The following is a 27,384-nucleotide window of genomic DNA, read 5'->3' on the forward strand; positions in this document are numbered from 1 at the left end:
GACGGCCTGAGTTTGAGTGGCCCAACACCACAAGGAGGTCTCCCCCGGCGATCCTGACCTGGGATCCGGTGATCCCTGACCTACCTCAAGTCTCTAACCGATGCCTGCAGCCCCTTTTTAGGTTTCGACTAGCGAGCTGCGCACTGCGCAGCTGCAGGGAAAACCTTATGAGAAGAGTAGAGTGGCTTTGGTTCCCGCCTCTGTTTCCATTGGCTAGCTCCATAAATGGAGGCTAGCCATTGGAACAGAGATCTGTCCGTCAATTGCGGAGCAGATTCGGGGGCGTTCCCGAGAATTTTAAGCTTTCTGCTCACGTCATGCGGCGGTGGGCGGGGTTTTTTTGGGGGGGGGGGGGTTGTTGTGCTCATTTTTCCGAAGATGGTGGCCGGCGGCGCACAGCAGAGGAGAAGGCTACTGCCTGCGCTTTCGGCTGCAACTCGTGCCACAGCCAGGGGAGTCATTGCCATGCAGGGCTGCGGAGCACTGACGCAGAGCAGGCGGCCGTGGAAGGAGCATGCTCGCCCTGCAGCTCTGCTTCTCAAGAGGACTTGAAATGGAGCAAAGCCCCCTCCCCAGTCCCAAGGAGGGACAAAATGGGATTATATGACTTTCGACCGAGTCCAGCCCCACGCAGGGCTTCCGGCCAAAGTCACACTTTCCGTCGGGCCTGCCCATTTTTAGCCCGATAAGGGGGGGAGGGGGGGGGGAGGTTTCAGTTTGTTTTATAAGACTACCGCACTCTCCGGAAACCGAAGGTGTGGCTGAAACAGGGCTGCACTCGGGGGTCTCAAATGGGACCTGCCCCCACACCCAAAAGAAATCTTGTCGGGTAGTATTGTAGCCCCTTAAATCAACTTCGTTGGGGGGAGGTTCTACTGGGGCCGGAAAAAGAATTTGATATGACCCTTAACTTTGACGGGTATGGGGGCACAGAAGGCAAACCAGGTGACTGAGATTAAAGCGACTAGGTAAAATGGTTGACAAATTCAGCGAGGGTGAAAAGCAGGGAAAAGCGTGCAAAGGGAAGGCATGGGTGAAATACAGAAAAAAGAAAGTCGAAGGAAAGAGGACACAATGAGAAGGGGGCAATTGGCGGTACAGTCAAAAGTGCTTCGAGAGAAAAAATAATGGAAGAAGGGAAAGCGGAGGAATGTACCAAGTGCGACTCCGTAGGAAGTCAGGATCGCTCACTAAAGTTTAAACCGGGGGGGGTGGGGTTTGGGGTGAGGAGCAGTATCTGGTGGGGCGCTGAATTAAAGATCGCATATAGCGCTTTCTTGTTCTAGATCCCTTCTATTTTATGAAACTCTGGTTCAGGGGAGGGGTGGATACGTGAAAAGAGCTACTAAAAGCTTGGAACCGATTGTGTGGTCGTTCAGTGCCCGATATTTACGTGTCCGCCTTTAAATCGCTTTTTCTCGTCCAAGCGCTAGGAAGAATGCCAGTACATGAATATTTGCGGTTTAGTTTTACGTCTGATTCCCATCATGCCAGCGCAATACGCGTTATATGTACATTCTGCACCCCACCTACCTCGTTCACATTTGCCTAAAGCGAATACTAAAACAAATCTGCCGCGTGAGTGTTAAAGTGCTCGAAAACCATTACAGTCCGTCCATAGTCAACATAATGCGTTAGAGGTATGGTTCAACTCCTCCACCACCCGTTTTATATTGTTTGCTTTCAATGGAATGGGTCTGGAAAAACATAGCTTTGAATCTTAAATTGTAGTGTGCATAAAAAGCAGGACATAGCTCTTAAAAGTCGTGTTTTTTTTTTTTAGGCGCTATATTTTTCCACGAACAAGCTTAATCAAAACAATGTGGAGCAATCAGTGAAAATACTGGTTATGTTTAGTCTTTTTGTGGCATAGTTGTCAAAATCTAATCGTACAACATGACCCCTCGTTAGCCATGCTGTTTCCTGGCAAAAAGCGTGCAATGTGTATTTCTTTGTCAGTTTCTGACAAGGTGGGTCCATCCATCGCATCTTCCGAAGACCCCCGCCTGAACTGTTATTTATCTGTCTTTAAAACCCCACAGCCTGCTCCCTGCAGAAACTGCTGGCGGGGTTTAATGGGAAGCCAAGTGTCTGGCTGGCCCCAATTAACACCCCGTGACTAGCTGGCATTCCTCCGCAGCGTGCCAGACACCGAAAAGAGAATAAATTGCATTTAATTAATGCTTCTCGGTGACACTGATCGAGGCTGGGGTTAAGGACAGTGTGGGAGGGGGCGCCCTCCCTCCAATGTTTGTTTTTTCCATCTTCGATGGCAGGACTGCCGTGATGGGATTGCAAGGAGGGGTGGGGGGGCGCTCGGTGAGGGATCGGCTGCGCCCCCCAATGTTTGTTTAATTCACCACCACAGAATTTAATTTCAAGTGAGCCGTCCTGTGCCGCAATTAAACAATAGAGTGGCTTAGGTAACGGATGCATGCGCGTACCTGAGCTGGTTTAATTTGAAGATTTATACAGTGCCGCTTAACCCCGGTGAGGGCATCCGGCGCGGTTCATGAGCAGGAGGGGGTTAAATAAATTGCCCAGACTCTCAGGCCGTTGCGAGATTCGAACCGGGACCCGGCTCCCGAGTTGGCAGCTCTGGTAGCTGCGCCACACCCAGTGCCCGATCGTAAACGGCGCAAGCGTCGTTACAGGGTTTGGAAAAACTACTGCGCATATAATGCAGAATTTGCAGGTACCGTTTTATTTTTGTGTGTGGGGGGTGGGGGGTTACCAATTCTATCTCCTTTAAATCAACTGATATTTTTAATATGCACAATGTCTTTCCGTTTTTTTTTTTTTTTTTTTACAGATATCGTGATATTAATGCTCTGCACTCGCTGGAATGAGTGCTCAGTGGAAAGGCTTTTTCAAAAACTCTACTTCCTTTTTAGGTTTCGCCTGTCGAAAGCTGCGCAAGCAGCGTTTCGCGCAGGCGAAATCTAATGACTTACACTGTGTGGCTTTGTTCCGCCCTCTCTTTCCATTGGCTAGCTCCATAAATGGAGTCTAGCCATTGGAAGAGAGATCTGCTCGTCATTCTGTGAGCAGATTCGTGGGCGTTCCGGCGATTTTTAGGCTTTTCGCTACGTCATGCGGCTGTGGGGTTTTTAAAATTTTTTTTTATTTGGGGGAGGTTTGTTTTTGGTCATTCCGCCGAAGTCGTCCTTGGTGAGTGCTTGTTTTATCGCGTGATCCTCTTCAGTCCTCCCGGCTGCTTTGATGAAAGTGCCCGCTCTCCCACAAGCTTCGCCGCTCGCTCCGGGGTGCCGCCTAGTGATTAATGATCCACAACGGCTTCTCGCGACCAGACATGCACGGGGGCCAAACCCGCCCTACCGCCGCCGTGCACGTTCTTATGTTAGTTCCTCCGGCACAGCACAGGGTGCTACTCAGTATTTCTCCCGGCCACCGCTATTCAGGCATGCCGTCAACGAGGCATATAGGCTCACCTTTATTTCAAATATGGTCCATCATCGATACTCTGCATCCAGGGCACCGCTGTGCGTGCCAGGAGTCGCAGCTGCAGTCCAAAGCACAACCCACTGCTTCAATTTCACTTTCAGCAGGTAGGCCACCGCTGCGCCGGCTTTCGTTCCACGTTTGCAAGTCGTCTTATGTGTTTACAGTCGGTGTTTTCGGATGCATGTACCCGTCCTCAGCTTTCCAGCAGCAAGTTTTCTGCCATCATCTGTGTAATTGCAGGATTATGAGAGGATTTTTAGGGCGTTCGAGAGGAGCTCGCTTAAAACGCGGCCATGTCTCTCAGCAGCTAGCTCCGCCCCCCCACCATGAGAATTAATATTTAGATGAAAACTAGCCACTCGCTCCGGGGTGCCGCCTAGTGATTAATGATCCACAACGGTTTCTCGCGACCAGACATGCACGGGGGCCAAACCCGCCCTACCGCTGCCATGCACGTTCTTATGTTAGTTCCTCCGGCGCAGCATCCCCAACCCACTCAGCTGCCCCCTAGTTCTCGTTCCTTAGCCTAGAAGGCCATTCCTGCAGATCAGGGAAGTCTACACTGAGTGATTCCAATTAAAGGAGAAACAAGATATGTGAAATGCTTGCAACACTCTCCTGTTTGCTCATCTTACATAGTGCCTCCAGAATAAGACTAGAGACTTCCTTTGTGTGAGGAAGAGGCGTTAGAAAGACCTGTACATAAAGAGCTCATGCAGAGGTATTGGCCTTAGAGGAGCAATCAAAAACATTTACTGTATATAGAGACTGTTGGAAATGGGGGTTGCCCAAGTCTCAAAGGGGGTAGCATGGCATCAAGCGGGCAGGCCAAACTTGGAGGACATGTGAAGCACTCACGCAGTACACACAGACGACCCACCAATCACACTACAAAAGAGTCAAGACACCACCTTTGGTTGGAAAAAGATTAAGTTTAGTTATGTCTCCAACCTGCAAGGTAAAAAGAAATAAAATAGTGGTAGTCACAACATGGCGCCAACTGGCACCCAAGCCAAGTATTTCAGTGGGGGGATTATTTACATGGGATAAAAAGGGTTGAGTCCAAAGTCCATGCTGTAATAAAAAGGATGGGTTAAAATTGTCATTAGATCTGGAGCCCAATCTGGCGGGGCCAACTCAGACTCTCATCCTACAGGGAAGGCTGTAATTGCAAAATACCACATTAGCATAGATATATATATCATGCACAATCACGCCAACCCCACCCCTGTAAAAGAAAACATCAGGGCATCATAGTACATATTAGACAGGAGCACCTGTAAGAAATCAGTACTACAGCTCCCAAACTTGGGGCGCAGCCAGGGGCCTGGAATAACTCGTCAGGCCAGCATAGGGGCACAACTGTAATAAAAGGCACAACAAAGTTTCCTCTTTGGCAAGGGAAAATAACCACTGGCATGGGACCTTCCCCAAGCATCAGACAGAACGTTGGCATCACTATAAACATAACAGCAGGGTGTACACAACAGCCAATCCTCTGCATGAACATTAAGCTTACACATTATAGAGCGATATTAGGCATTAACCCATGAGCATGAGCCTAACCCTCCACACTGGTGCATCATCTAATGAAGGCTCCCTTAGGCATCTGTTCCCTCCCGGCTCACTCAAGCCAACCTATATGGGGGTGTGCCCTTAGGCCATAAACACACTGGGCGAGAAATTCATCAAAAGCACTGCCTTACGCCACACTAACACAACCCCAGGGCCTACACTAGCTGGCATTCACCTGGACCCCCAGGTAGGGGTTAACTAATGTCTTGGCCCAGATCAGAGGCCTGGCAGTCCCAAAGGTACTTCTCTCTGGGGGCTCTCTGGTGTGCAATTAGGGCCAACGAACTCCAGTACAATGTCTCCCAGTGGGGGGGGGGCTGCTCTTTCCTTTCGGCAGATTCCCCCTAGATGGGGAGGGGCGAGCACCGACCCTGTGCCCCGACATACACCCCCTGCTCCCTTACGGCATCCCCACTCACCGGCTGCTCCTAGACTCTTTCCTCTCGCAGACCTCAGCAGGCGCGGGCTTCCATGCGGAAGGGCAGGCACCGGCAATATGCCTCGAGGCCCATTCCTCCTTGTTCTCCAGACTGGCCTGGGCCCCTTCACGATAGGAGCAGGGCTCTTCTCCGAGGGGGGGGGGCAGGCACCGACCTCGTGCCTCGATGCCCCCTCCCCTTTTGCGACAACCGGGCCCCTCCTTCCTCTCGGGGGCCCGGGACGTGCAGGCAGCCTCCACGAGGTTTCAGGCACAAACGGGGCTCTCTCCAGAGCACAGGGGGCCCCGCACCGGTGCCTCCTCAGTTTCACCTGGGCCCGTCCTCTTCCACACGGGGACCCGGGGCTTGGGCTCGGCTCCTTCGGGCGTCCTGCCCGGCAGGGTGGACACCCGCTCCAGTCCTCAGGCCCAATCGGGGCTCGGCAAGGCGCACCGCGACATCCTCACTCACGATGGCAGGGCTCCTTCTCCCACACGGAGCCCTGCAGATGACGCGCAGCTCTTCCCTTCAGCGCGGGTGCACACACCGGCGGGGTGGCCACCCGCTCTGGTGATAAAGCACACTCGGGGCTCCCCTCAGTCACGGGGGCCCCACAACGTCGCTTCACCCGGGTCCCCCTCCTTCCTCTCGGGGACCCGGGGCTTCAATTCGGCTTCCTCCGGCCTTCCCGGCCGCCCGGACCGACGACCAATCCCTGCGCGGCGTTGGCGGGGGCGGGCCAATGACGCGGCCGGACGCCCCCGTCACATGGGCAGGTCGAGGCTGGCTTCTCGGGCCCAGCGCGGCCCTTTCTCTACTCCGGCGGCCCTCTCCTCACATCGGGGGCCGCCGCAACGCTGCACACCCCAGCAAGGGGGGGGTCTCCTCACGGCGGCGGCGGATTCCGGCGCTACCACGCAGCGCGTGGCGAGGACAAGGGGTAGGCTCCCTTTTTCAATTAATTATTTATACAGCAGACAGCGCGATGACGCGAGGGTAGGCTCCTCACAGTATGATTCTCCTCAGGGGAATAGCGCTATTTACAGCGCACTGCTCCTTGCCACAGTCTCCTCCGGAAACAGCGTTTTCCACCACGCACTACTCCTCAGACCACAGCGCTATTTACAGCGCACTGCTCCTTGCGCACACACGGCAGTTCTGGGGCAGATTGGCGCTTCCAGATTATAGCGCTTCCTAGGGGGAACACAGCAGGCCCTCAGAACGCGTTTTTCTTCCCACAGCACTACTTCTCCTCACAATCTTCTCAGCACTATGGCGCTATTCACAGCGCACTGCTTGTTCAACAGTCCAGGGGCAGGTTGACTGAGGCAGATTAGTGAGGCACAGCTTCCTGGGGGCACCAACCTCCCCAATCAGCGTCTGACAGGCGCTCCTCACGGAGGGGGGGCGAATAGTTCCACAGCCAGCCCCAGGGGCACACTCCTCACCTCCTGGGGGGTTCAAGCCCACAGCATTCCTCCTCATGTGGGCACCTCTTTCCTTCAGCGCTGGCGTAGCTCAAGCCCCCACAGCGTCAGTGTCCTGGGTAGGGCCCTCCCTTGTCAGGGGCCCATGGGGACAGCAGCGGGGGGGGTTTATAGGGGTGCAGGGCCCAGCTCACAGGCCCATGTGGCGGTCGCACCTCACAGCAGGTCCCCCTCCCTTCCTTGTCCCAGCGCTGACTAAACCTCTGGTGACACTTTCCCCTATTTATACCCTCCTCCCAGGCAGTGCCAGGACCTTCTAGAATGTTGGCACATCTAGCCTAAACTGGTTCTAGGGGAGGGGGTGAGCACCCTGGGTGCCAGGCTTTCCCTCCAAAACTAGGGGTAGCTGGGTAATATTATCTAGACCGCTGACCTATGTCAGTCCAGTGGCAAAACCCATGGCCATGGCATCCATTTTAAAAACAATACATTTCAGTCAGGTACATTTCCAAAATGGGGGTGCAGTTTTAAAATGGGGGATTTTACAAGTGCTCACATTATGTCAGGTAATTACATTTTCACAAGATGTCTCACACCACTCATGGCCTATACAGGTTTAATCCCATGGGGGAGACATCCTAGGTAAGGGGGTCAAAAGCGAAAAATTTGGGGGAAAAAGGCCAAGTCCAACACGACTCCCCCCCAGCCAAAAGCCAGGGTAGACACATCAATGCCTTGATGGGCTTCCCTGCTTGGGGCGGAAAAAGGTGGACGCAGGCCTGCAACTACAGGAGCACCTGCAGTCCCTTCTCCACTCTGGAACCCAATGGTTCTCTTTCGCAACCCTCCCTTCACCAACAGAACCACCCCACTGGTGTTCCCTAGTGGGATGTTTCTCCTTCCTAGAGTGGGAGGCTCTAGCCTCAGGCTTAGAATTCTCTTGGACCACTCTCTTCTCTCCAAATTTCCACTGGTCCACCCACCTGGGGTCTACACCCTCAGAATGACCAGCCCTTAGGGGCGAGGCTCCCCTCCCCCTACTTCTCCTCCTTGGGTTCCTCCATCTCCTACGCCTGGGGACACCCTCACACAACTCTCTCCCCAACCTGGAGTCGAAACTCACAGGCTGAACCGGTGACAGGGGCGAGTCCTCCCTCTCCCTGCACCCCCTCCCAGAATTCCGCACCCTCCTACCCGGAGAAGTACCCCTGGGAGTCACTTCCGGGGGGACTCTGGTTACAGAGGTCCCTCCCACCAGGGCAGGCAACTCCTGTCCCTGGCCACCCAACCCGGGATCTATGCCCTGTGGCTGAGCCGGTGACAGAGAAGAGACCTTCCTCCCTCTGCACCCCCTCCCAGAGTTCCGCACCCTCCCACTGGAAGTGGTACCCCTGGGAGTCAATTTGGTAGGGACCTGCTTTACAGGAACCCCACCCTCCAGGCCAGGCAACTCCTGAACCCGGAACCCCAGTCCAAGATCTAGTCCCTGTGACTGGTCAGTCCCCTGAACCACCGAAGCTCTGATTAATGATGCTCCGGGTTCTCCTGACATAAGGGGATCCCTCCCTCTGGATGACACACCGGGGCAGCCTAGCCTCCCAAGCTGGGGTTCTCTTAAAGAACACTCCAGGCCTGGTGGCCGCAGCTGGGGTACCTTGGGACACCTCCCCGTCTCACTCCCTTCAGGATCACTCCCCTCAGCCTTCCCAGACGCTCTGGCACTTACCCAGAGGTCTGCCTCCCGTGCAAGTTCCCTGGGGTCTGAGAACCCGCACTGCAACAGATGGTGACGCAGTCTTGGGAAACAACTCCTCAGCATGTGCTCCCGGATAACGGCATGGCACAGCCCTTCCCAATCCTCCACTGCTCTCCTCACCACCCAATCCTCCAGTACAGTCCAACACTCCTCCTCGAACTCTCCCCAGGACTGATGGGACAGCTTTCCCCTGCCCCTGAACACTAACCCGTCCTCCTCTTCCGGGGAATCAGGCACAGTCTCCTGGCCTTCGGGAGTGGGACTCCTTGCACTGGACCTACACTCGCTGCCACCACTGGATCCCACCCACCTCGGTGAATCCAGACTCTTAAAACCACTCTCAGGGGACAAACTACCCACCTGAGCTGATCTCTCCCTGGCGAAGGCCCTCTCCGCCTCCGCCATCCTCTCCAGCGCTAGGACTTTTTCAGTCTCTAGTCGCTGCTCTTCTACCCTCAGCTGCGCTAAGCCCTCGGCATGCCTGAGCTTTGCCAGCGCCAGCTGATACTCCCTCTCTTCCCTCCTATCTACCCATTCTTCTGGGGACAGGGAAAGGGATGGGGCAGTGCCCCCGGGACTGGACCCAGTGCGAGACTCCCTATCTTCGGTGTCCTCCACAGCTACTGGCGTCTCCGCCCTCTCAAACTCTTCCTCCTCCCCGGAATAACTACCTCCCAGGGTTCTGGATGGGGAGCCCTCTTTCTGGTCTCTAACCCACTGACCCTTCAACACCTCGGGGGGGTAGTCAGATAAGTCCCCATCAATCTCTAAGGGCTCTCCCCTCTTGAGGGCCTCATAGAGAAACAGGTTCCTCCTAATGTTCCCTACTGGGGGTATCCCTCTCTCCAGGAGGAAGTCTATCACCTCCTGTTCGGTGTATTCCATCAGTTCCACTTCCTGGTAAACCAACCCCATCGTGGCGAGGTACACCCGGGACACACCCTCCCAGTGGAACAAGGGGACAATTCAAAACACTCTTCTGGAGGAAGCAATCAAAAAACAATAATCCCCACCACAAGGCTCAGATTACCTCCAAGCTCTATTTGCAGTGTAACCCGTGGCCGCTGTGGCACTGCGCAAACACAAGTCCTATCCCACCGCTCTGCCACCAAATGTTGGAAATGGGGGTTGCCCAAGTCTCAAAGGGGGTAGCATGGCATCAAGCGGGCAGGCCAAACTTGGAGGACATGTGAAGCACTCACGCAGTACACACAGACGACCCACCAATCACACTACAAAAGAGTCAAGACACCACCTTTGGTTGGAAAAAGATTAAGTTTAGTTATGTCTCCAACCTGCAAGGTAAAAAGAAATAAAATAGTGGTAGTCACAACATGGCGCCAACTGGCACCCAAGCCAAGTATTTCAGTGGGGGGATTATTTACATGGGATAAAAAGGGTTGAGTCCAAAGTCCATGCTGTAATAAAAAGGATGGGTTAAAATTGTCATTAGATCTGGAGCCCAATCTGGCGGGGCCAACTCAGACTCTCATCCTACAGGGAAGGCTGTAATTGCAAAATACCACATTAGCATAGATATATATATCATGCACAATCACGCCAACCCCACCCCTGTAAAAGAAAACATCAGGGCATCATAGTACATATTAGACAGGAGCACCTGTAAGAAATCAGTACTACAGCTCCCAAACTTGGGGCGCAGCCAGGGGCCTGGAATAACTCGTCAGGCCAGCATAGGGGCACAACTGTAATAAAAGGCACAACAAAGTTTCCTCTTTGGCAAGGGAAAATAACCACTGGCATGGGACCTTCCCCAAGCATCAGACAGAACGTTGGCATCACTATAAACATAACAGCAGGGTGTACACAACAGCCAATCCTCTGCATGAACATTAAGCTTACACATTATAGAGCGATATTAGGCATTAACCCATGAGCATGAGCCTAACCCTCCACACTGGTGCATCATCTAATGAAGGCTCCCTTAGGCATCTGTTCCCTCCCGGCTCACTCAAGCCAACCTATATGGGGGTGTGCCCTTAGGCCATAAACACACTGGGCGAGAAATTCATCAAAAGCACTGCCTTACGCCACACTAACACAACCCCAGGGCCTACACTAGCTGGCATTCACCTGGACCCCCAGGTAGGGGTTAACTAATGTCTTGGCCCAGATCAGAGGCCTGGCAGTCCCAAAGGTACTTCTCTCTGGGGGCTCTCTGGTGTGCAATTAGGGCCAACGAACTCCAGTACAATGTCTCCCAGTGGGGGGGGGGCTGCTCTTTCCTTTCGGCAGATTCCCCCTAGATGGGGAGGGGCGAGCACCGACCCTGTGCCCCGACATACACCCCCTGCTCCCTTACGGCATCCCCACTCACCGGCTGCTCCTAGACTCTTTCCTCTCGCAGACCTCAGCAGGCGCGGGCTTCCATGCGGAAGGGCAGGCACCGGCAATATGCCTCGAGGCCCATTCCTCCTTGTTCTCCAGACTGGCCTGGGCCCCTTCACGATAGGAGCAGGGCTCTTCTCCGAGGGGGGGGGGCAGGCACCGACCTCGTGCCTCGATGCCCCCTCCCCTTTTGCGACAACCGGGCCCCTCCTTCCTCTCGGGGGCCCGGGACGTGCAGGCAGCCTCCACGAGGTTTCAGGCACAAACGGGGCTCTCTCCAGAGCACAGGGGGCCCCGCACCGGTGCCTCCTCAGTTTCACCTGGGCCCGTCCTCTTCCACACGGGGACCCGGGGCTTGGGCTCGGCTCCTTCGGGCGTCCTGCCCGGCAGGGTGGACACCCGCTCCAGTCCTCAGGCCCAATCGGGGCTCGGCAAGGCGCACCGCGACATCCTCACTCACGATGGCAGGGCTCCTTCTCCCACACGGAGCCCTGCAGATGACGCGCAGCTCTTCCCTTCAGCGCGGGTGCACACACCGGCGGGGTGGCCACCCGCTCTGGTGATAAAGCACACTCGGGGCTCCCCTCAGTCACGGGGGCCCCACAACGTCGCTTCACCCGGGTCCCCCTCCTTCCTCTCGGGGACCCGGGGCTTCAATTCGGCTTCCTCCGGCCTTCCCGGCCGCCCGGACCGACGACCAATCCCTGCGCGGCGTTGGCGGGGGCGGGCCAATGACGCGGCCGGACGCCCCCGTCACATGGGCAGGTCGAGGCTGGCTTCTCGGGCCCAGCGCGGCCCTTTCTCTACTCCGGCGGCCCTCTCCTCACATCGGGGGCCGCCGCAACGCTGCACACCCCAGCAAGGGGGGGGTCTCCTCACGGCGGCGGCGGATTCCGGCGCTACCACGCAGCGCGTGGCGAGGACAAGGGGTAGGCTCCCTTTTTCAATTAATTATTTATACAGCAGACAGCGCGATGACGCGAGGGTAGGCTCCTCACAGTATGATTCTCCTCAGGGGAATAGCGCTATTTACAGCGCACTGCTCCTTGCCACAGTCTCCTCCGGAAACAGCGTTTTCCACCACGCACTACTCCTCAGACCACAGCGCTATTTACAGCGCACTGCTCCTTGCGCACACACGGCAGTTCTGGGGCAGATTGGCGCTTCCAGATTATAGCGCTTCCTAGGGGGAACACAGCAGGCCCTCAGAACGCGTTTTTCTTCCCACAGCACTACTTCTCCTCACAATCTTCTCAGCACTATGGCGCTATTCACAGCGCACTGCTTGTTCAACAGTCCAGGGGCAGGTTGACTGAGGCAGATTAGTGAGGCACAGCTTCCTGGGGGCACCAACCTCCCCAATCAGCGTCTGACAGGCGCTCCTCACGGAGGGGGGGCGAATAGTTCCACAGCCAGCCCCAGGGGCACACTCCTCACCTCCTGGGGGGTTCAAGCCCACAGCATTCCTCCTCATGTGGGCACCTCTTTCCTTCAGCGCTGGCGTAGCTCAAGCCCCCACAGCGTCAGTGTCCTGGGTAGGGCCCTCCCTTGTCAGGGGCCCATGGGGACAGCAGCGGGGGGGGTTTATAGGGGTGCAGGGCCCAGCTCACAGGCCCATGTGGCGGTCGCACCTCACAGCAGGTCCCCCTCCCTTCCTTGTCCCAGCGCTGACTAAACCTCTGGTGACACTTTCCCCTATTTATACCCTCCTCCCAGGCAGTGCCAGGACCTTCTAGAATGTTGGCACATCTAGCCTAAACTGGTTCTAGGGGAGGGGGTGAGCACCCTGGGTGCCAGGCTTTCCCTCCAAAACTAGGGGTAGCTGGGTAATATTATCTAGACCGCTGACCTATGTCAGTCCAGTGGCAAAACCCATGGCCATGGCATCCATTTTAAAAACAATACATTTCAGTCAGGTACATTTCCAAAATGGGGGTGCAGTTTTAAAATGGGGGATTTTACAAGTGCTCACATTATGTCAGGTAATTACATTTTCACAAGATGTCTCACACCACTCATGGCCTATACAGGTTTAATCCCATGGGGGAGACATCCTAGGTAAGGGGGTCAAAAGCGAAAAATTTGGGGGAAAAAGGCCAAGTCCAACAGAGACCATAAAGGTGGCATGCGCACTGAGAGATTCAGTATGTAGGGAGATCCTGCAGGTGTCATATGCACAGAAAACTGCCATATAGACCACAAGGCTCATTCACAAATGCATGTATGAGCAATTAAAGCAGTTCTACAGATGTACTACTTCAAGTACTACCAGTTCAAAACTGCCTTTGTGAATTGGCCTAGGATTGCTCAACTCCCTAGCAATACAAGTTCAAAAAGGATACACACCTTTGTATTTGTTTTACTCGTATATAAATATTTCTTCAATATTCCCATTGTAGATGTTTTGAGTACAATTCACAAAGGCATTTAAGACTTACTTCACATACTCATAAATACCTTTGTGAATCCGAACGAATGTGTTTAAGGAAATACCATTGAAACATGATGTCCACAGAGAGGCCACATTCATTTTGCTAGGCATTTTGTCAAGCACAAGCAGATTAAGTGTCTAACTATGACTTTGGCGGTCCAACACCGTCGTAGCCACAGTGGCGGTGGGGGCACCAGTGCATGGGCGATCAGACTGCCCTATTACAAGTTGGGCAGTCGGACTGCCATGGGACTGCAGCAACACCGCCAGGGATCAGAGATCCCTGGGGGTGTTGCGGTGGTCTTCAGGCCGTAATATGCTTGGCGGTTCCACTGCGGCACCACCAAGCAGATTATGAGTTTCCTCTCTGCCACGGTTTTCATGGTGGTGAGCTTGCTATGAAAACTGTGGTGGAGAGGAAGCAAAGGGGGCGTAACGGGGCCCCCTGTTACCTGAGGGCCATAGGGTGCATGCACTGCATCAACTGCACTGTTACAAGCTGTTCAGGAACTTCCTTTGACGCTCCCATTGAGGTGTCTTTTTCATAGGCACCGCCATGGGACCACCAAAGGACCACCAAAGAACCACTTGCCAGAGAATAAAAATGTAACAATCTAATCACCAATGTACAGATTTAGTGTTCTTGGAGCGGGGCAGCAGCATGGTGGCCCCGCTCCAAGACTGCCAAAGTTGTAATTAGGCCCCGCCTGTTCCCTAGCTTAGATGTTGACTGCTCTATCCGTTAGGTGACAACCTCAGAATATCCTAAAAATTGCAAGCCAAGTTTTAACAGGCCTCCGTTGGTGTGTGTGTGTGTGGCTCTGGGTGTGTGTGTGTGGCTCTGGGTGTGTGTGTGTGTGTGGCTCTAGGTGTGTGTTTGGCTCAAGGTGTGTGTGTGTGTAGCTCTGGGTGTGTGTGTGTGGCTGGCTCTGGGTGTGTGTGTGTGGCTGGCTCTGGGTGTGTTTGTGTGGCGCTGGGTGTGTGTGTGTGGTAGTAATTGCTGTCTGCTGAGCTCGTCCGTAGGGTACAATAGGTCTCACATTTGCGAGAGATTAAGCTAATGGCAATGTAAATGACAATGCCATTTATTTATCTATTTTCAAAACCAACACATAAATACAAATTTTGTCATTTGCAATGCCAATAGCTCAAACTTTTTCAAAGGCGAAACCATTGCATTGTAAATGCTTGTTGGAGGATCCCTCTGACCGCAACACAGCCGGTAAGAGAAACCCGACACCAAAAGACACCCTTGCACCCGACGTCCCGCGGTCTTGGATAGCCCACCCGGCAGTGTCCCAGTATCCTAAGACATCCCAACTTACTCTCCAACCAGTTGTGGCCTCCAGAAGATGTTCGTTCCGCACCTGCAGTGTTTATTGCAACTGGAGAATCCCCATTGAAATTAACAGGGTACCCGATGCCAAAACAGCACTCTGCACATGGGTGCCCCTGTGCCTCTGTGGGTGCACCCTGTGTGCTCAATCAGATCCCCTTTGCCCTGAGCCTACCTTCAAAAGCTTTACTCCTACAATCTTGTGGCCTGCTCATGAGAAGCCACCAACTGGAAGCCCCTATCCCCCATTGGATAACATTGGGCCTCAGCTCTGTGCACCCGCCCGCCCTAGTGCCATTGAGGGTGCTTTGGGAGTGCATCTGCGACCCTGGGGGAACCCTAGTTCTAACCCCAGAGAAACAACTCCCAAAACAAAGTACTTACCTGTAAACCAATAACACTGTTTTCTCCCATAGGACTGCATTGACTGCTTTTCAGTGGAAAATCTTGTGTGGAGTTGGTTTGTCTGAAACCTTAAGAAACTGCCTATGTATAAAAATGAATTACTTACGTTTTGTCTAGTAAATGTCCCAGTGTGACATCTAGGCATGTCATATTGAGTAGCAAAAGTAACTTAAAAAGTAATCTGAAAAGTAATGTACACAGTAATCTGCAAAGTAACTGAAAAGTAATTTTGACTGTTGACTCACCTGTAAACCAACGAACTGTATTCACACTGCATTTAAATTGTATTTCACAACATCGATCTTTCAAAGTATTATTCCAATTATCGGTACCAGGCCTGGCTCGTTTCTAGAAAATAAAATGTAACTAAATAATATTTTTATACAAACAAAGTGGTCTGAGTTTAGTCTTGAGTGTGTGACATCATTTCTTGCCTGAGTGTGTACAATAAATGCTTAACACTACCCTCCGATAAAGTCTTACTTCTAGCCCACACTACCACAAATATAAAGTAAGGTATTATATACTTTTACCCCTGCCTACCTTTGGACTTCCACTGGACTCTGTGCATACTGTACCTTACTTTGGTATAGTATATACAGGCCAGCTTCCTACATGGCCACAAAAGTATTGAGTCTAGCAACAGTTATAACTGTTATGCTAAGGCCCAGTTAAAGCTGGGATTTCTCATGATGTAAGATTTTCAGTGGTCGTTTTTGCAATGCATTGCATCCAGAGTTCAGTATGGGGTGCACAAAGTTCTTGAAAGCAAACACAATTGGCTGTTGTCAAGAAATATTGCTCCTTTGTATTGTAGAATGCACTAAAGTATTGAGTATTACATATGTCGCCCTGTAAAGTTAAATATAAAACCTATTTTGAGCCTCTTAAAAAAAATCACTTGGTACCATCTGCATAGTTTCATTTTCCCACAATCTTCTTTCAGTGACACGCCTTCAGCTCTCTTTGAAGGAGGCCTAGTTTGTGCATTACCTGCATTGTCTCTGATATGAAGTTTCGTCAGCTAGATTTTGGTTCCCAGGGCAGGAGTTTAGCCTTGTTTAAACTGCACTAAGACATGCTTAATGAAATCAAATCCTCTTTTGGAGCTACAGTGCCATAATATAGATATGACTGTATGAATCGTCTGGTTTTTTTTCTGTAGGTGTACGTGCGTCGTGGCTATATCGCTTATGAACTGAATAGTCTGCAGCACCATCAACTCAGGGATGGCACATGTGTTGTGGAATTTCAGTTTATGCTACCTTCATCTCATCCAAACAGGTAATGGTTAGTTTGTCATTGGTCTTGTATGTTGCTGAATCATTAACACCATACTTGATTTTTTTTTAATTTGTTGAATCTTGACCCCCAAGAGGATGGGTTGCTGGAGGTGGCCTCTAGGTTCTGCATCATAACCCAGGCTATCAGTGACCTCTTTGTAGTTCCAGCTAATATGAATAGAAGGAAACCAAGTTCACGAGCTAGACAGGGCTGGTACAATCAGAAGTGCAGGGAGGCGAAGTCGCTTCTCATTGAAGCAGTCAAGTCCAAAATACCATCTAGGACTAGGGTGGCCAGGAGGCACTACGCACTCTGCCAAAAAAACGCCAAGATGGAGTGGGAGGATAACTTCTGGCAGGACCTCCTGGTTGCCAGTCGTGGGAAAGACGCCAAAGGTTTTTGGGATTTGGTGGGCAATAGGAACCGTCCCGACGACACTCTGAGGACTTGTACCATCAATGCCCAGATATGGTTCTCCCACTTCCAAAAACTCTATTCTGCCGCTGAAGGCCCACTAAACGACCCTTTCAACCTCCCTCCCTATACCTTAGTTCAAGACCTGGAACTTTTTTCTGTTTTGGATGTCACAAAGCAGATTAAATCCCGGGTACCATTAAAAGCAGCTGGTCCGGATGGCCTACCAGGCGATATCCTCCGAGCCTATCCTGAAGAATGGGGGGTATTAATCTCTGCACTTCTTAATGCAATCATTGAGGGAGGCCCTGTGCCAGACTCCTGGAGAGGTGCTGAGGTAGTCCCCATCCACAAAAAGGGCAGCCGGGATCTACCTGGGAACTATAGGCCCATAAGCCTAATAGACTCGAGTCAGAAATTGGCGGGGAAAGCCATTTTGGGGAGGATCTCACAATGGGTGGATGAAAACCACATCCTGTCCGATATGCAAGCCCGGTTCCGTTCAGGCACCGGAACTATCGAACAGGTCTTTAGGCTCCTGCTATTGCATTGGAAGGTGGTGGAGCTAGGCAAAGGCAGTCTTTACTTGGCCTTTATTGACCTAAAGACTGCCTTTGACCTGGTTCCTAGGGAGGAACTTTGGAGGGTGCTACACGGACTAGGGATGCCCCCGTATTTACTGAACCTCCTTATCAAACTGCATAATAACACCTATGCCCAGGTTAGATGGGGGTTGAATGGGGAAAAGACCGACAAGATCAGGGTCGAGAGGGGAGTAAGGCAGGGTAGTGTCCTGGCCCCCACCCTATTCTCCCTCTATATCAATGGGGTGGTAGATCATCTACTCGGCGAACCAGCAGACGCTTCCACTCTGGGAGGCGTAAAAATTCCAACTTTGCTGTTCGCCGATGACGCCCTCCTCATCTCTAAAACCCCCCAAGGTCTCCAGACACTACTCAATCGCTTCCAGGACTTTTGCACCACCAGGGGACTTGTCATCAACGTGGAAAAAACCAAGTACTTAGTTATGCACCCACCTCGCAAACTTGGCTGTCCTCCCATTTTGAACTCTATACCCCTGGAAAGAGTGGCAGAATTCGACTACTTGGGAATTCGACTTAACGATGCGATGAGCTGGTCCGCCCACATCAATAAAATGACAATGGCTCACAAAAGGGTGGGGGGGGCCCTCCTCAAGGAGTTTAACAACTCAACTAAACATTGTGTCGCCCCTTTATTAGATATATATAAAGCACGTGGGGTTTCTGCGTCACTTTATGGAGCTGAACTGTGGGGCCTAGGCAAAGTGGATTTACTGAGCAAGGCTGAAAACAAATTCATTAAAGATCTCCTTGCCATTCCATCGAGCAGTCCGACTATCCCCGTCCTCATGGATGCTGGCTGTAAAGCAATAGGGGACCAGGCCCGTCTTCGACCCCTCTTGCTCTGGGCTCGCCTGTGGAGGGTACCGGAGCTAAAACCTTATGCTGATGGCCTAGCTGAGGTGATGCACTCCGATGGTTGGCACAGCATCAAATGGCTGAAGGAAATTAAACATCTTCTAGGGGACCTTGGCCTGGACTCCTGCTGGCACAGCCACTCCGCTCCTCCGAAGGAGTCCTTAAAAAAACTTTTTGGGGAGTGGGTTCGTGTGAAGCGCATCGGCAATCAGCAGCACTGCAAAACCACCGCAGCCTTCCTGCTGATAAAAGATGTCGTCGCCTACGAGCCGTACATGGACATAATAACAATCGCCATGGACCGGTCCCTGTATATCAAATTCCGGTTAGGAACCCTACCCTTGGCCGACCTCTGCTCCAGGTGGAATAAATCCCAGCCCTCATCACGCTACTGTGCCCTTTGCCTTGATAAACCAGAGACGGTGCCACACTTTCTCTTTGAATGCCCGGACTATGGTCGCCCCAGATCACGTTGGCTTGGACCTATCTGCAGAGAATTGGGTACCCGCCAGTACTCTGCTGCCCTTCGGATTCTTTTAACCAATACAGCCCCCCCTATTGTCTGTGCCGTTGCCAAGTTTTTAAAATGGGCTTGGTTGATTAGACTTAGAAGACTGTCCATATCAATTTAATCCTTTTTTTAATTAACTTATGCTGACCAAATGTGTTTTACTCTTTTATCTAATGTTCAGTCATACTTTTTTCGACATGCTGTTTTTATCTTTTGTACTGCTTTTATGATATATGCATATCGAAATAAAGCAATCAACCGCAACCGCTACCTTCATCTCATCCAAACAGGTAATGGTTAGTTTGTCATTGGTCTTGTATGTTGCTGAATCATTAACACCATACTTGATTTTGTTTTTAATTTGTTGAACTAAAATGCTTTAGTTTGTTTAATTTTGTTGAACAATATTATTTACCTGCTCATTCTTTTAAAAAAAATTATTGAACATTTCATTTGTTAATGAATGAGAATTAATATGCCTCTTTTGCAATAGGTAGTTTACTTGAACCACTTAAGACCTTTTGGATGCTAGTCATATTGATCAATGCACAGCTCTTGTCTGCACTGTAGTGGTCACTCTTGGTTCAAATATTGGTCCATTCCTGGTATTTCCATAGACTTAAAGAAGAAAAGCCTTGTATTCTATGGTAGTGATTCTGTTCTCCCAGTCCTAAAGTGAAAAGGTGGTTGCAAAGAACCTTCAAACATCTCCCAGAATAACCTATAAATCTCAACATGCTCTACATGTTGAGATGCATACATGAACTAAGGCACATGTCCATTCTTAGCAATGTACTTTTTTAGGCGGCTTAAGTTTATTTCCCATGCAGTCTTGATAAAAGGTGGACTAAGTGCTGGAATCATCATGATGTTAATATTTCCTTTTTCAAAACTAGGTCAAAATAAGATGCATTGGCTTCATTCACGAAAATGGTTTTATGTACCTCACCTGCCCTCACCCCACCTCTGTTGGCAACACCCGAGTTTTCTATTATATAGTAGAATAGGCCTGCTTTAGTGAAATCCTTTGGTCGGACTGTATAGCAAGCAGTGGCATCTTTCTCGGACTGCTTCGGCATGGGCAGTGGCCCTTGATGCTCAGAAACAGCGGAACTGCAGACACCCCAAGTGAAGAAGAATAGTGCCTCATGGGTATGGGTATGAACACAATAACAGAACTCAGACAACAAAAAAGTTCGAACAGTGGTCCTTGCAACAAACCTCACTTTGTACTACACAATAGTTCTCTCAAAAAGATGTGTTGTTGTTTCTTTTGCCGACCCCAAGATCCCCCAGTCCACAAATGATGAGAAGCATAGTGTCAACGAATACAGCTGCAAAAAAGAGCATGCTTTAATTGCCAAAGTACTGTTGCAATTTAAAAGAGGCTCACCAGAGCAATCGCTTGGCAGACAATTGCATAGGACTGCCATCATCTTGGATTGGGGTGTGACCATTGGAGTGTCAGAGGACTCCCACCAGAACTATAGATTATAGCTTAGGACTTATTATCACTGATGCATGCTCTAACTCCCCAAACACCCCCCTACAAAACCGTCCACAAGGATTAGAGAATATAGCTTAGGACACACCATCACTGATGCATTCTCGTGTTCCCCAAACACTCACCTACCTAAAAGTCCAATAATAATCAATAGACTCATTCATACCCCTCCTAATATATGACTGTTCTAACCCTCTGAGGAGCACAAGTGCTCCCATCAGACACAGAGTCACATTCCTCACCGGACATCATCTTAGAAACAGACGGCCACAACACTCACATAATCAAGCACCTACATAACCTTACAAAAAAAAGCTGCGAAGCACTCAAACATCGACTTCTCAAACTGCATCTAAAAACACTCATATCCTTCCCATTCTTTTGGACATCTAAAGGAACCATAACTAGTGATCTCATATTTTACACACAAAAAAGAGCCCAATGGAGAAAAACACTCTACTTAACGCTATCTATCTCATTATCTAGAAAAAACGCACAAAGCCTAAGACTCTCAACCCCCTCCCCCGCCCTCAATGCAAAACTCACGATCTCCATTTTTATCAATGGGATTATACACATACAGTCATCTGATCACCACTTCGACCTTTTCAACAAACTCTTCCCTATCCTCAAACAGAAGGTACCTAATAATAATAAGACAGAACCCTCTCTTCGTAGCTCTACTACCATAGACAGTCCACCCCTTTCACCATCGCACACCACCACACAAACATGACACACCGTAGCAACCTAGCCATCCCTCTGGACTGGGTTGCATCAACCCCATCACACCTCACAAATCCAAGCTCACTCACCACTATGAGAAGGACCATAGAGTGACACTGAGATAAATATATCCACCACCACTTCCCCGCGTCCATGCCCTGATTACAAACCCAAAAGCCCCATCACACTTACCCCTCCCCCCTCCTCCACAAAAAAACTTGCACAACAAAGAAACTCAGATAAAACACACCTCAGTACCCCCACGCCCCAAGCTCCATCCACGAACTACCATGCTGAGATTACGTCCAGACTTAGAGAAATCACACAGGTACTACAGCAACTCAAAACTGACCTACTGAATCTAACCAGCATCACTACAGAGATCCCCTACAACAACAGGGGACACTCAAAGATAAATGAGAGTAATAATCTGTTACACCCTAATATCTGAAAGAAACAGGTTAGTATTAGATTCCTTACCTTGGACTATCCCCAGAAGTCCGACTGGATCCGGAAACTTTTGCGTAGCAGTACCCTTGCGCCTCGGTAGGTGCCGTCTGCGGCTCTGCGTCCGTCGCCGGCATCGTTGGGACCGGTATGACGTCGCCAGAGTACTTAGACGCCACCCTCGCGCGCTGACGTCAGTTCTTCTTTTTCCCACGCCAGCATGCACCGATCCAGAAAAAGTGGAGCGGTCCTGCAAGCGCCTCGAGCGCCGGCAGCCTGCCCGCAACGTTCGAGGTTCCGGTCCGGAAGGAGGTCAAAGGACCGGTCGCGGGACCGAAGTCATCACAGCTCGGAGAGTCGTCACCACTCTTTGAGCTCCAAGTCCTCAGGTAAAAGGCAAAAGAAGTCGAAGAAGTGACATCGCTCTTCTGACTCCCACCCCCCCACCACCTCCGACGCTTGCACGACGCGGCCGGGGGTGCGGGCGACACCACCCACGCGTCTCAGCCAGAGCCGCAGGCGTCGCAGCCTGCTCCATACTCGCCGGTCCCTCTGCAGAACGCGTCGCCGGAGGAGATCGATGCCTTCCTCACGGCCATGAGGTCGCTCACTCCTCCTTCGGGTTCCGCGGCGCCTTCAGGCCCCGCGGTCTCGACTGGGAGCCCAAGTGGGTTGGGTGCTACGGCCCCGGTGCCGTCGGCGACTTAGGTCCCGAAGCCGCCGGGCACCGCTAGATCCGGTTCCATATCCGGGGCGTCGCCCGTCGACCCTACGACCTCACTGCCGCCAGCTAGGGTGTCGCCCCCGACTCTGTCCCCGGACGTCGTCGTCCCCGTTCCCCCCCCCCCCCTCGACCTGGTTCAGACGCCGGAGCGGTGCCGCTCGACGCCGCATTCGACGTCGAGAGAAGACTGTTTCTTCTATGATCCAGCCCCATCATTTGACCCTGAGTATCAGGAGATGGGTGGCGAGGCGGATTGGGAGGGGTCTGAGGACCCTCTGGCACATGAGTGCCAATCTTATCAGGACTGGGCAGGTGAGCTAGGGGATGCCAGTGGTTTGGACACTTCGCTAGACACTGGTTTTGTCTCCCTTCCTACCGTGGCTACGGACGAGGGGGCTGCCTGTAGTGTGGTTTTGACACGGGCGGCCAAAGCCTTATCCTTTGAACTCCCCGTTGCGGCCGTGAGGACTAACCTCCTCACTGAGGTCCTTAAACCGCAAGCAAGCTCTTCGGAGCCTCGGTTGCCGTTTAATGAGGCCTTGTCTGACGTTCTTTCTTGGGGCGGTGCTTCGGTTTAGTTAGTTTCTGGGTGTTCGAAAAATCCGTGAAAACGCTGTCTGCGTAATTGGTGGATCTTGTTTGGTAGTAATCAGTGCTGTAACCGGGAGGAGTTGAAAGTTAGAGTTCTGTTTACTCAAAGGCGGGTACACCTTGTTAGTTCAATGCTCCCTCTTGAGGTTCCCGGTGCCGTTTGCCAAACGGCACCGGGAACCTCAAGAGGGAGCATTGAACTATTACGCAGACAGCGTTTTCACGGATTTTTCGAACACCCAGAAACTAACTAAACCGAAGCACCGCCCCAAAACGGGTTTATCCAGCACGAATTTTACATGTTTTTCATTGGGCCCTGAAGATTCGCAGTGTGTTCCCTGCGATGAAACACGTGTTGGCATAACTAAAGGAACAATAAACAGACACTTCACACCAAGAACAGAACGTCTTTATTGAACTCTTATACCTCGATGTGGATGATTGATTCTCTTAAAGTCACTCCGAAAGTGTGGATGTACACAAACCAATTATCTCTTTGAACACCAACATTATCAAGAATGTTCTAATTTTGTATAGTGCAGGGGCATTGTTGTTTGATTGTTAATTGTGTGGATCTTTTGGTCCAACCTTGAGCGGTTTTGTGGGATTACCGCCCGCCCTATTGCCTGTACCATCTACTTTACAGTACTTTCCTCTTTGCGGACACACAGGCTGTGCGCCTAACTACTCTGGTAACTTAATAATCCCCTTGCTGCATACCCCCGTCCACCAACTTTTCGGCTGATGTCCAAAACACCCTTATGGACATGCCATTTGATGGTCGTCGCCTCTTTGGCGACAAGGCAGACAGTGCGCTTTAGCGCTTTAAGGACTCCAGGGCTACGGCCAAGTCCTTGGGCCTGTCGGCCTGCGCAAGCAAACTGCTGCCTTTTGCTCCTTTTGTAGCCAAGGAAGGGGTGCCCCCACACGTCCTGCCAGCCACGGGACGCAGACTAACATCCAGCGCGGTGGCGGACGTGGTAACCGCCATGGGGGTGCCCGGGGACAACAGCGAGGCCAGTCCACATCCAGCCCTGCAGCATCCGCCTCAAAGCCCTCCTAGTCCGAGCTTTCAGGCCCACGTGACGCCAGTGGGGGGCAGGGTTCGCCATCCCCTCCTCCACTGGCGCACTGTAACGTTGGACAGGTGGGTTCTGCAAATCGTCCGAAGGGGCTACTCTCTCCCCTTCGAGGCGACCCCTCCAGCCATGCCACCGCAGTACCACCGCGTGTCGGAGGATCACTTGAATCTTCTGCGAGAGGAAGTTACAGCCCTCTTGGCCAAGGGAGCCATTGAGCGCGTTCCTGGGCCAGAAGTAGGGTGTGGTTGCTACTCCCACTACTTTCTGGTTCCCAAGAAGGGCAAAGGAGGCCTACGCCCTATCTTGGACCTGCAGAACGTCAACGGCTTCCTCCGGAAGGAGAAGTTCAAGATGCGACACTGGCTCAGGTCTTAGCTGCCCTGGACCCGGGAGACTGGATGGTAGCATTGGACTTGCAGGACGCTTATTTTCACATCCCCCTCCTGCCGGCCCACCTGCGGTTCATGGTAGGCCACAAGCATTTTCAGTTTACCGTGCTCCCCTTCGGCCTTACCAGCGACCCACCGGTGTTCACGAAAGTGATGGCGGTGGTCGCAGCTCATCTGCGCAGGTTAGGGGTTTCAGTCTTCCCCCCCCTACCTCGACGACAGGTTGTTGAAGGCGGGCTCGCCCCAGACAGTCGTCAGCCACCTCCAGACTACGGCCGACCTCCTGCACCTGCTGGGGTTCTCCATCAATGTGCCGAAGTCACACCTGTGTTCCTCTCAGAAGCTCCTCTTCATCGGAGAGGTTCTAGACTCGGCGCAGTTTCGGGTTTATCCTCCCGAACAGCGAGTTCGGGATGTCCAGGCTCTGATTCCGATCTTTGAGCCGTTATCACGAGTCTCGGTCAGGTTGATACTGCGGCTTCTGGGGCTGATTGCCTCCTGCATCCTTCTGGTGCATCACACCAGGTGGCGGATGCGGGCTCTGCAGTTGGACCTGAAGTTTCAGTGGGCCCAGCATTAGGGCAACTTGTCCGACCATGTCTTGATCTCGGAGGGCACTGCAAGACAGTTGCAGTGGTGGCTCATGGACCGCGATTGGGTCAGCGGCAGATCCCTCTCCCTACCCCAACCGGAGCACGTAGTTGTGACGGACGCGTCCCTCCAGGGCTGGGGGGGCCACATGGGAGAGGCGGAGATCAGAGGCCTCTGGTCTCTGGCGGAGTCCCGGCTCCACATCAACCTTCTGGAGCTGCGGGCAATCCGGCTTGCACTGAAAGCATTCCTCCCCTCTTTCAAGGGGAGTGTAATGCAGGTGTTCACGGACAACACCATCGCCATGTGGTACTGCAACAAAAAGGGGGGTGGGGTCGTGGACCCTATGCCAGGAGGCTCTGCGCCTCTTGTAGTGGCTAGAACATCAGGGCTTGACCCTGGTTGTTCAACACCTGGCAGGTTCTTTGAATGCCAGGGCGGACGAACTCAGCCGTCGGTGCATGATTGATCACGAATGGCGTCTGAACTCGGACGTGGCGCAAGGCCTCTTTCTGCAGTGGGGAGAGCCTTGGTTAGATCTATTCGCCACAGAAGAGAACGCGCAATGTCATCAGTTCTGCTCGTTGGAATTTCCAAGGCTGCACTCACTCGGAGACGCTTTTCGCGAGTGGAGCTGCGGTCTGTTGTACGCCTTTCCGCCTATACCACTTCCGCCCAGAGTGCTGAAGAAGATCAGGTGTGACCGGGCCCAAGTCATCCTTGTGGCTCCGGACAGGGCACGAAGATACTGGTATCCGAGCTACTCAGCATGTCGTTCGATCCCCCGATTTGTCTGCCTCTTCAGGAGGACCTTCTGTCGCAGCAGCAGGGGACGGTCCTCCACGCGAACCCGTCCAGTCGCCACTTACATGCGTGGAAATTGAGCAGCAGCAGTTGAGGCCATTTGACTTGCCTCCTGAAGTCTGTAATGTGATTCTGGCAGCCAGGCGTCCCTCCACAAAATCGGTATACGCCTGCAGGTGGAACAAATTTGTGGCATGGTGCACAGCAAAGGCTGTGGATCCCCTTACTGCCCCTCTTTCAGAGGTTCTCCTCTTTCTTCTTTCTCTTGCCCAGCAGGGCTCTGCTCTGGGCACTCTGAAGGGCTACCTCTCTGCCATTTCCGCCTTCTTAAGGCTCCCTGATCAGCCCACTTTGTTCAAGTCCCCAGTTGTAAATAGGTTTTTGAAGGGCATCACTCATATGTTCCCTCCTGTTCCTTTCGTAATGCCTCAAGAATGTAAGACTTGAACCTTGTTTTGACTTCTCTGGTTTGCGCTCCCTTTGAGCCACTTCATAACTTTTCTCTTCGTCTCCTTACTCTTAAGACTGCATTCCTGGTTGCCATCAGCTCTGCCAGGAGAGTGAGTGAGCTCCAGGCCCTTTCTTCTCAACCTCCTTTCCTTTCTGTCCATCCGGACAAAGTTGTGTTGCGGACGCGACCCTCTTTCCTGCCCAAGGTAGTCACATCGTTTCACATCGGGCAGTCCTTCACCTTGCCCACTTTGTTTCCGCTTCCGCATCCGTCGAAAGAGGAAGAGAGGCTCCACCGTCTGGACCCAAAATGTGCGCTCTCATTCTATCTGGATCGCACACGCCAGTTCCGGGTGGATGACCAACTCTTTGTTGGTTACGTGGGCGCTAAGAAGGGACGTGTGGTGCACAAGCGGACCATTTCTCGATGGGTCGTCTTGTGCATCAAGGCTTATTACTCTCTGGCTAGAAAGGAGCCTCCTGTGGGGCTACGTGCCCATTCCACTCGAGCCACGGCGGCTACTACTGCCCTGGGTCTGTCAAGCAGGTACGTGGGCCTCGCTGCACACGTTCGCAAGACACTTCTGCCTGGACAGCCAAGTTCCGTTCTCCAGGACTTTCTGGTGTGATCATTGGTTCGCAGACCCACCACCAGGGTTGGTATTGCTGGGGTATCTATTCTTAGGTAAGGAATCTAATTCCACCCTGTTTCTTTCAGATGCACAAGTTACTTACCTTCGGTAACGATATATCTGTAAGAAACAGTAGTTTGTATTAGATTCCTTACTGCCCCACCCATCCTCCCCGTTCTGCGAACCGATATCTAGGGTCAAGGTTCACCCCTTTCAGGGCCCTAGTTTCTTGGCACCAGTGTTGGTTTTTATCATAGCTCTGCGTTTCTGGCTCGGAAAAGCTGTGTATAAGAACTGACGTCAGCATGCGAGGGCGGCGTCTAAGTACTCCGGCAACGTCATCCCGGCGCCAACGATGCAGTCGACGGACGCAGAGCCGCAGACGACGCCTACTGACGCGCAAGGGTACTGCTACGCCAAAGTTTCCGGATCCAGTCTCACGCCTGGGGATATTCTAAGGTAAGGAATCTAATACTAACTACTGTTTCTTACAGATATATCGTTACCGAAGGTAAGTAACTTGTGCATTAACACACACCATACTCACCTCCCAATAAACACCACACTCCACCCACCCCCGGTCACAAGACTGTGATCCACAACCTGCCACAA

The 27,384-nt window shown here is 52.1% G+C and overlaps 1 protein-coding gene across 2 annotated transcripts in view; it reads left to right on the forward strand.

Moving 5' to 3' along the window:
- Window positions 1-27,384, forward strand: part of ACACB (acetyl-CoA carboxylase beta) — a 1,895,698-nt gene that overhangs the window by 630,904 nt on the left and 1,237,410 nt on the right. For both annotated transcript variants that reach the window (XM_086943101.1, XM_086943102.1), the window contains exon 26: window positions 16,329-16,447. In XM_086943101.1, coding sequence (XP_086799227.1) covers window positions 16,329-16,447 — 119 coding nt within the window. The remainder of the gene's footprint in view (window positions 1-16,328; window positions 16,448-27,384) is intronic.

Source organism: Lissotriton vulgaris, chromosome 11 (assembly GCF_964263255.1).
Source record: "Lissotriton vulgaris chromosome 11, aLisVul1.2, whole genome shotgun sequence".
Classification (NCBI taxonomy): Eukaryota; Metazoa; Chordata; class Amphibia; order Caudata; family Salamandridae; genus Lissotriton; species Lissotriton vulgaris.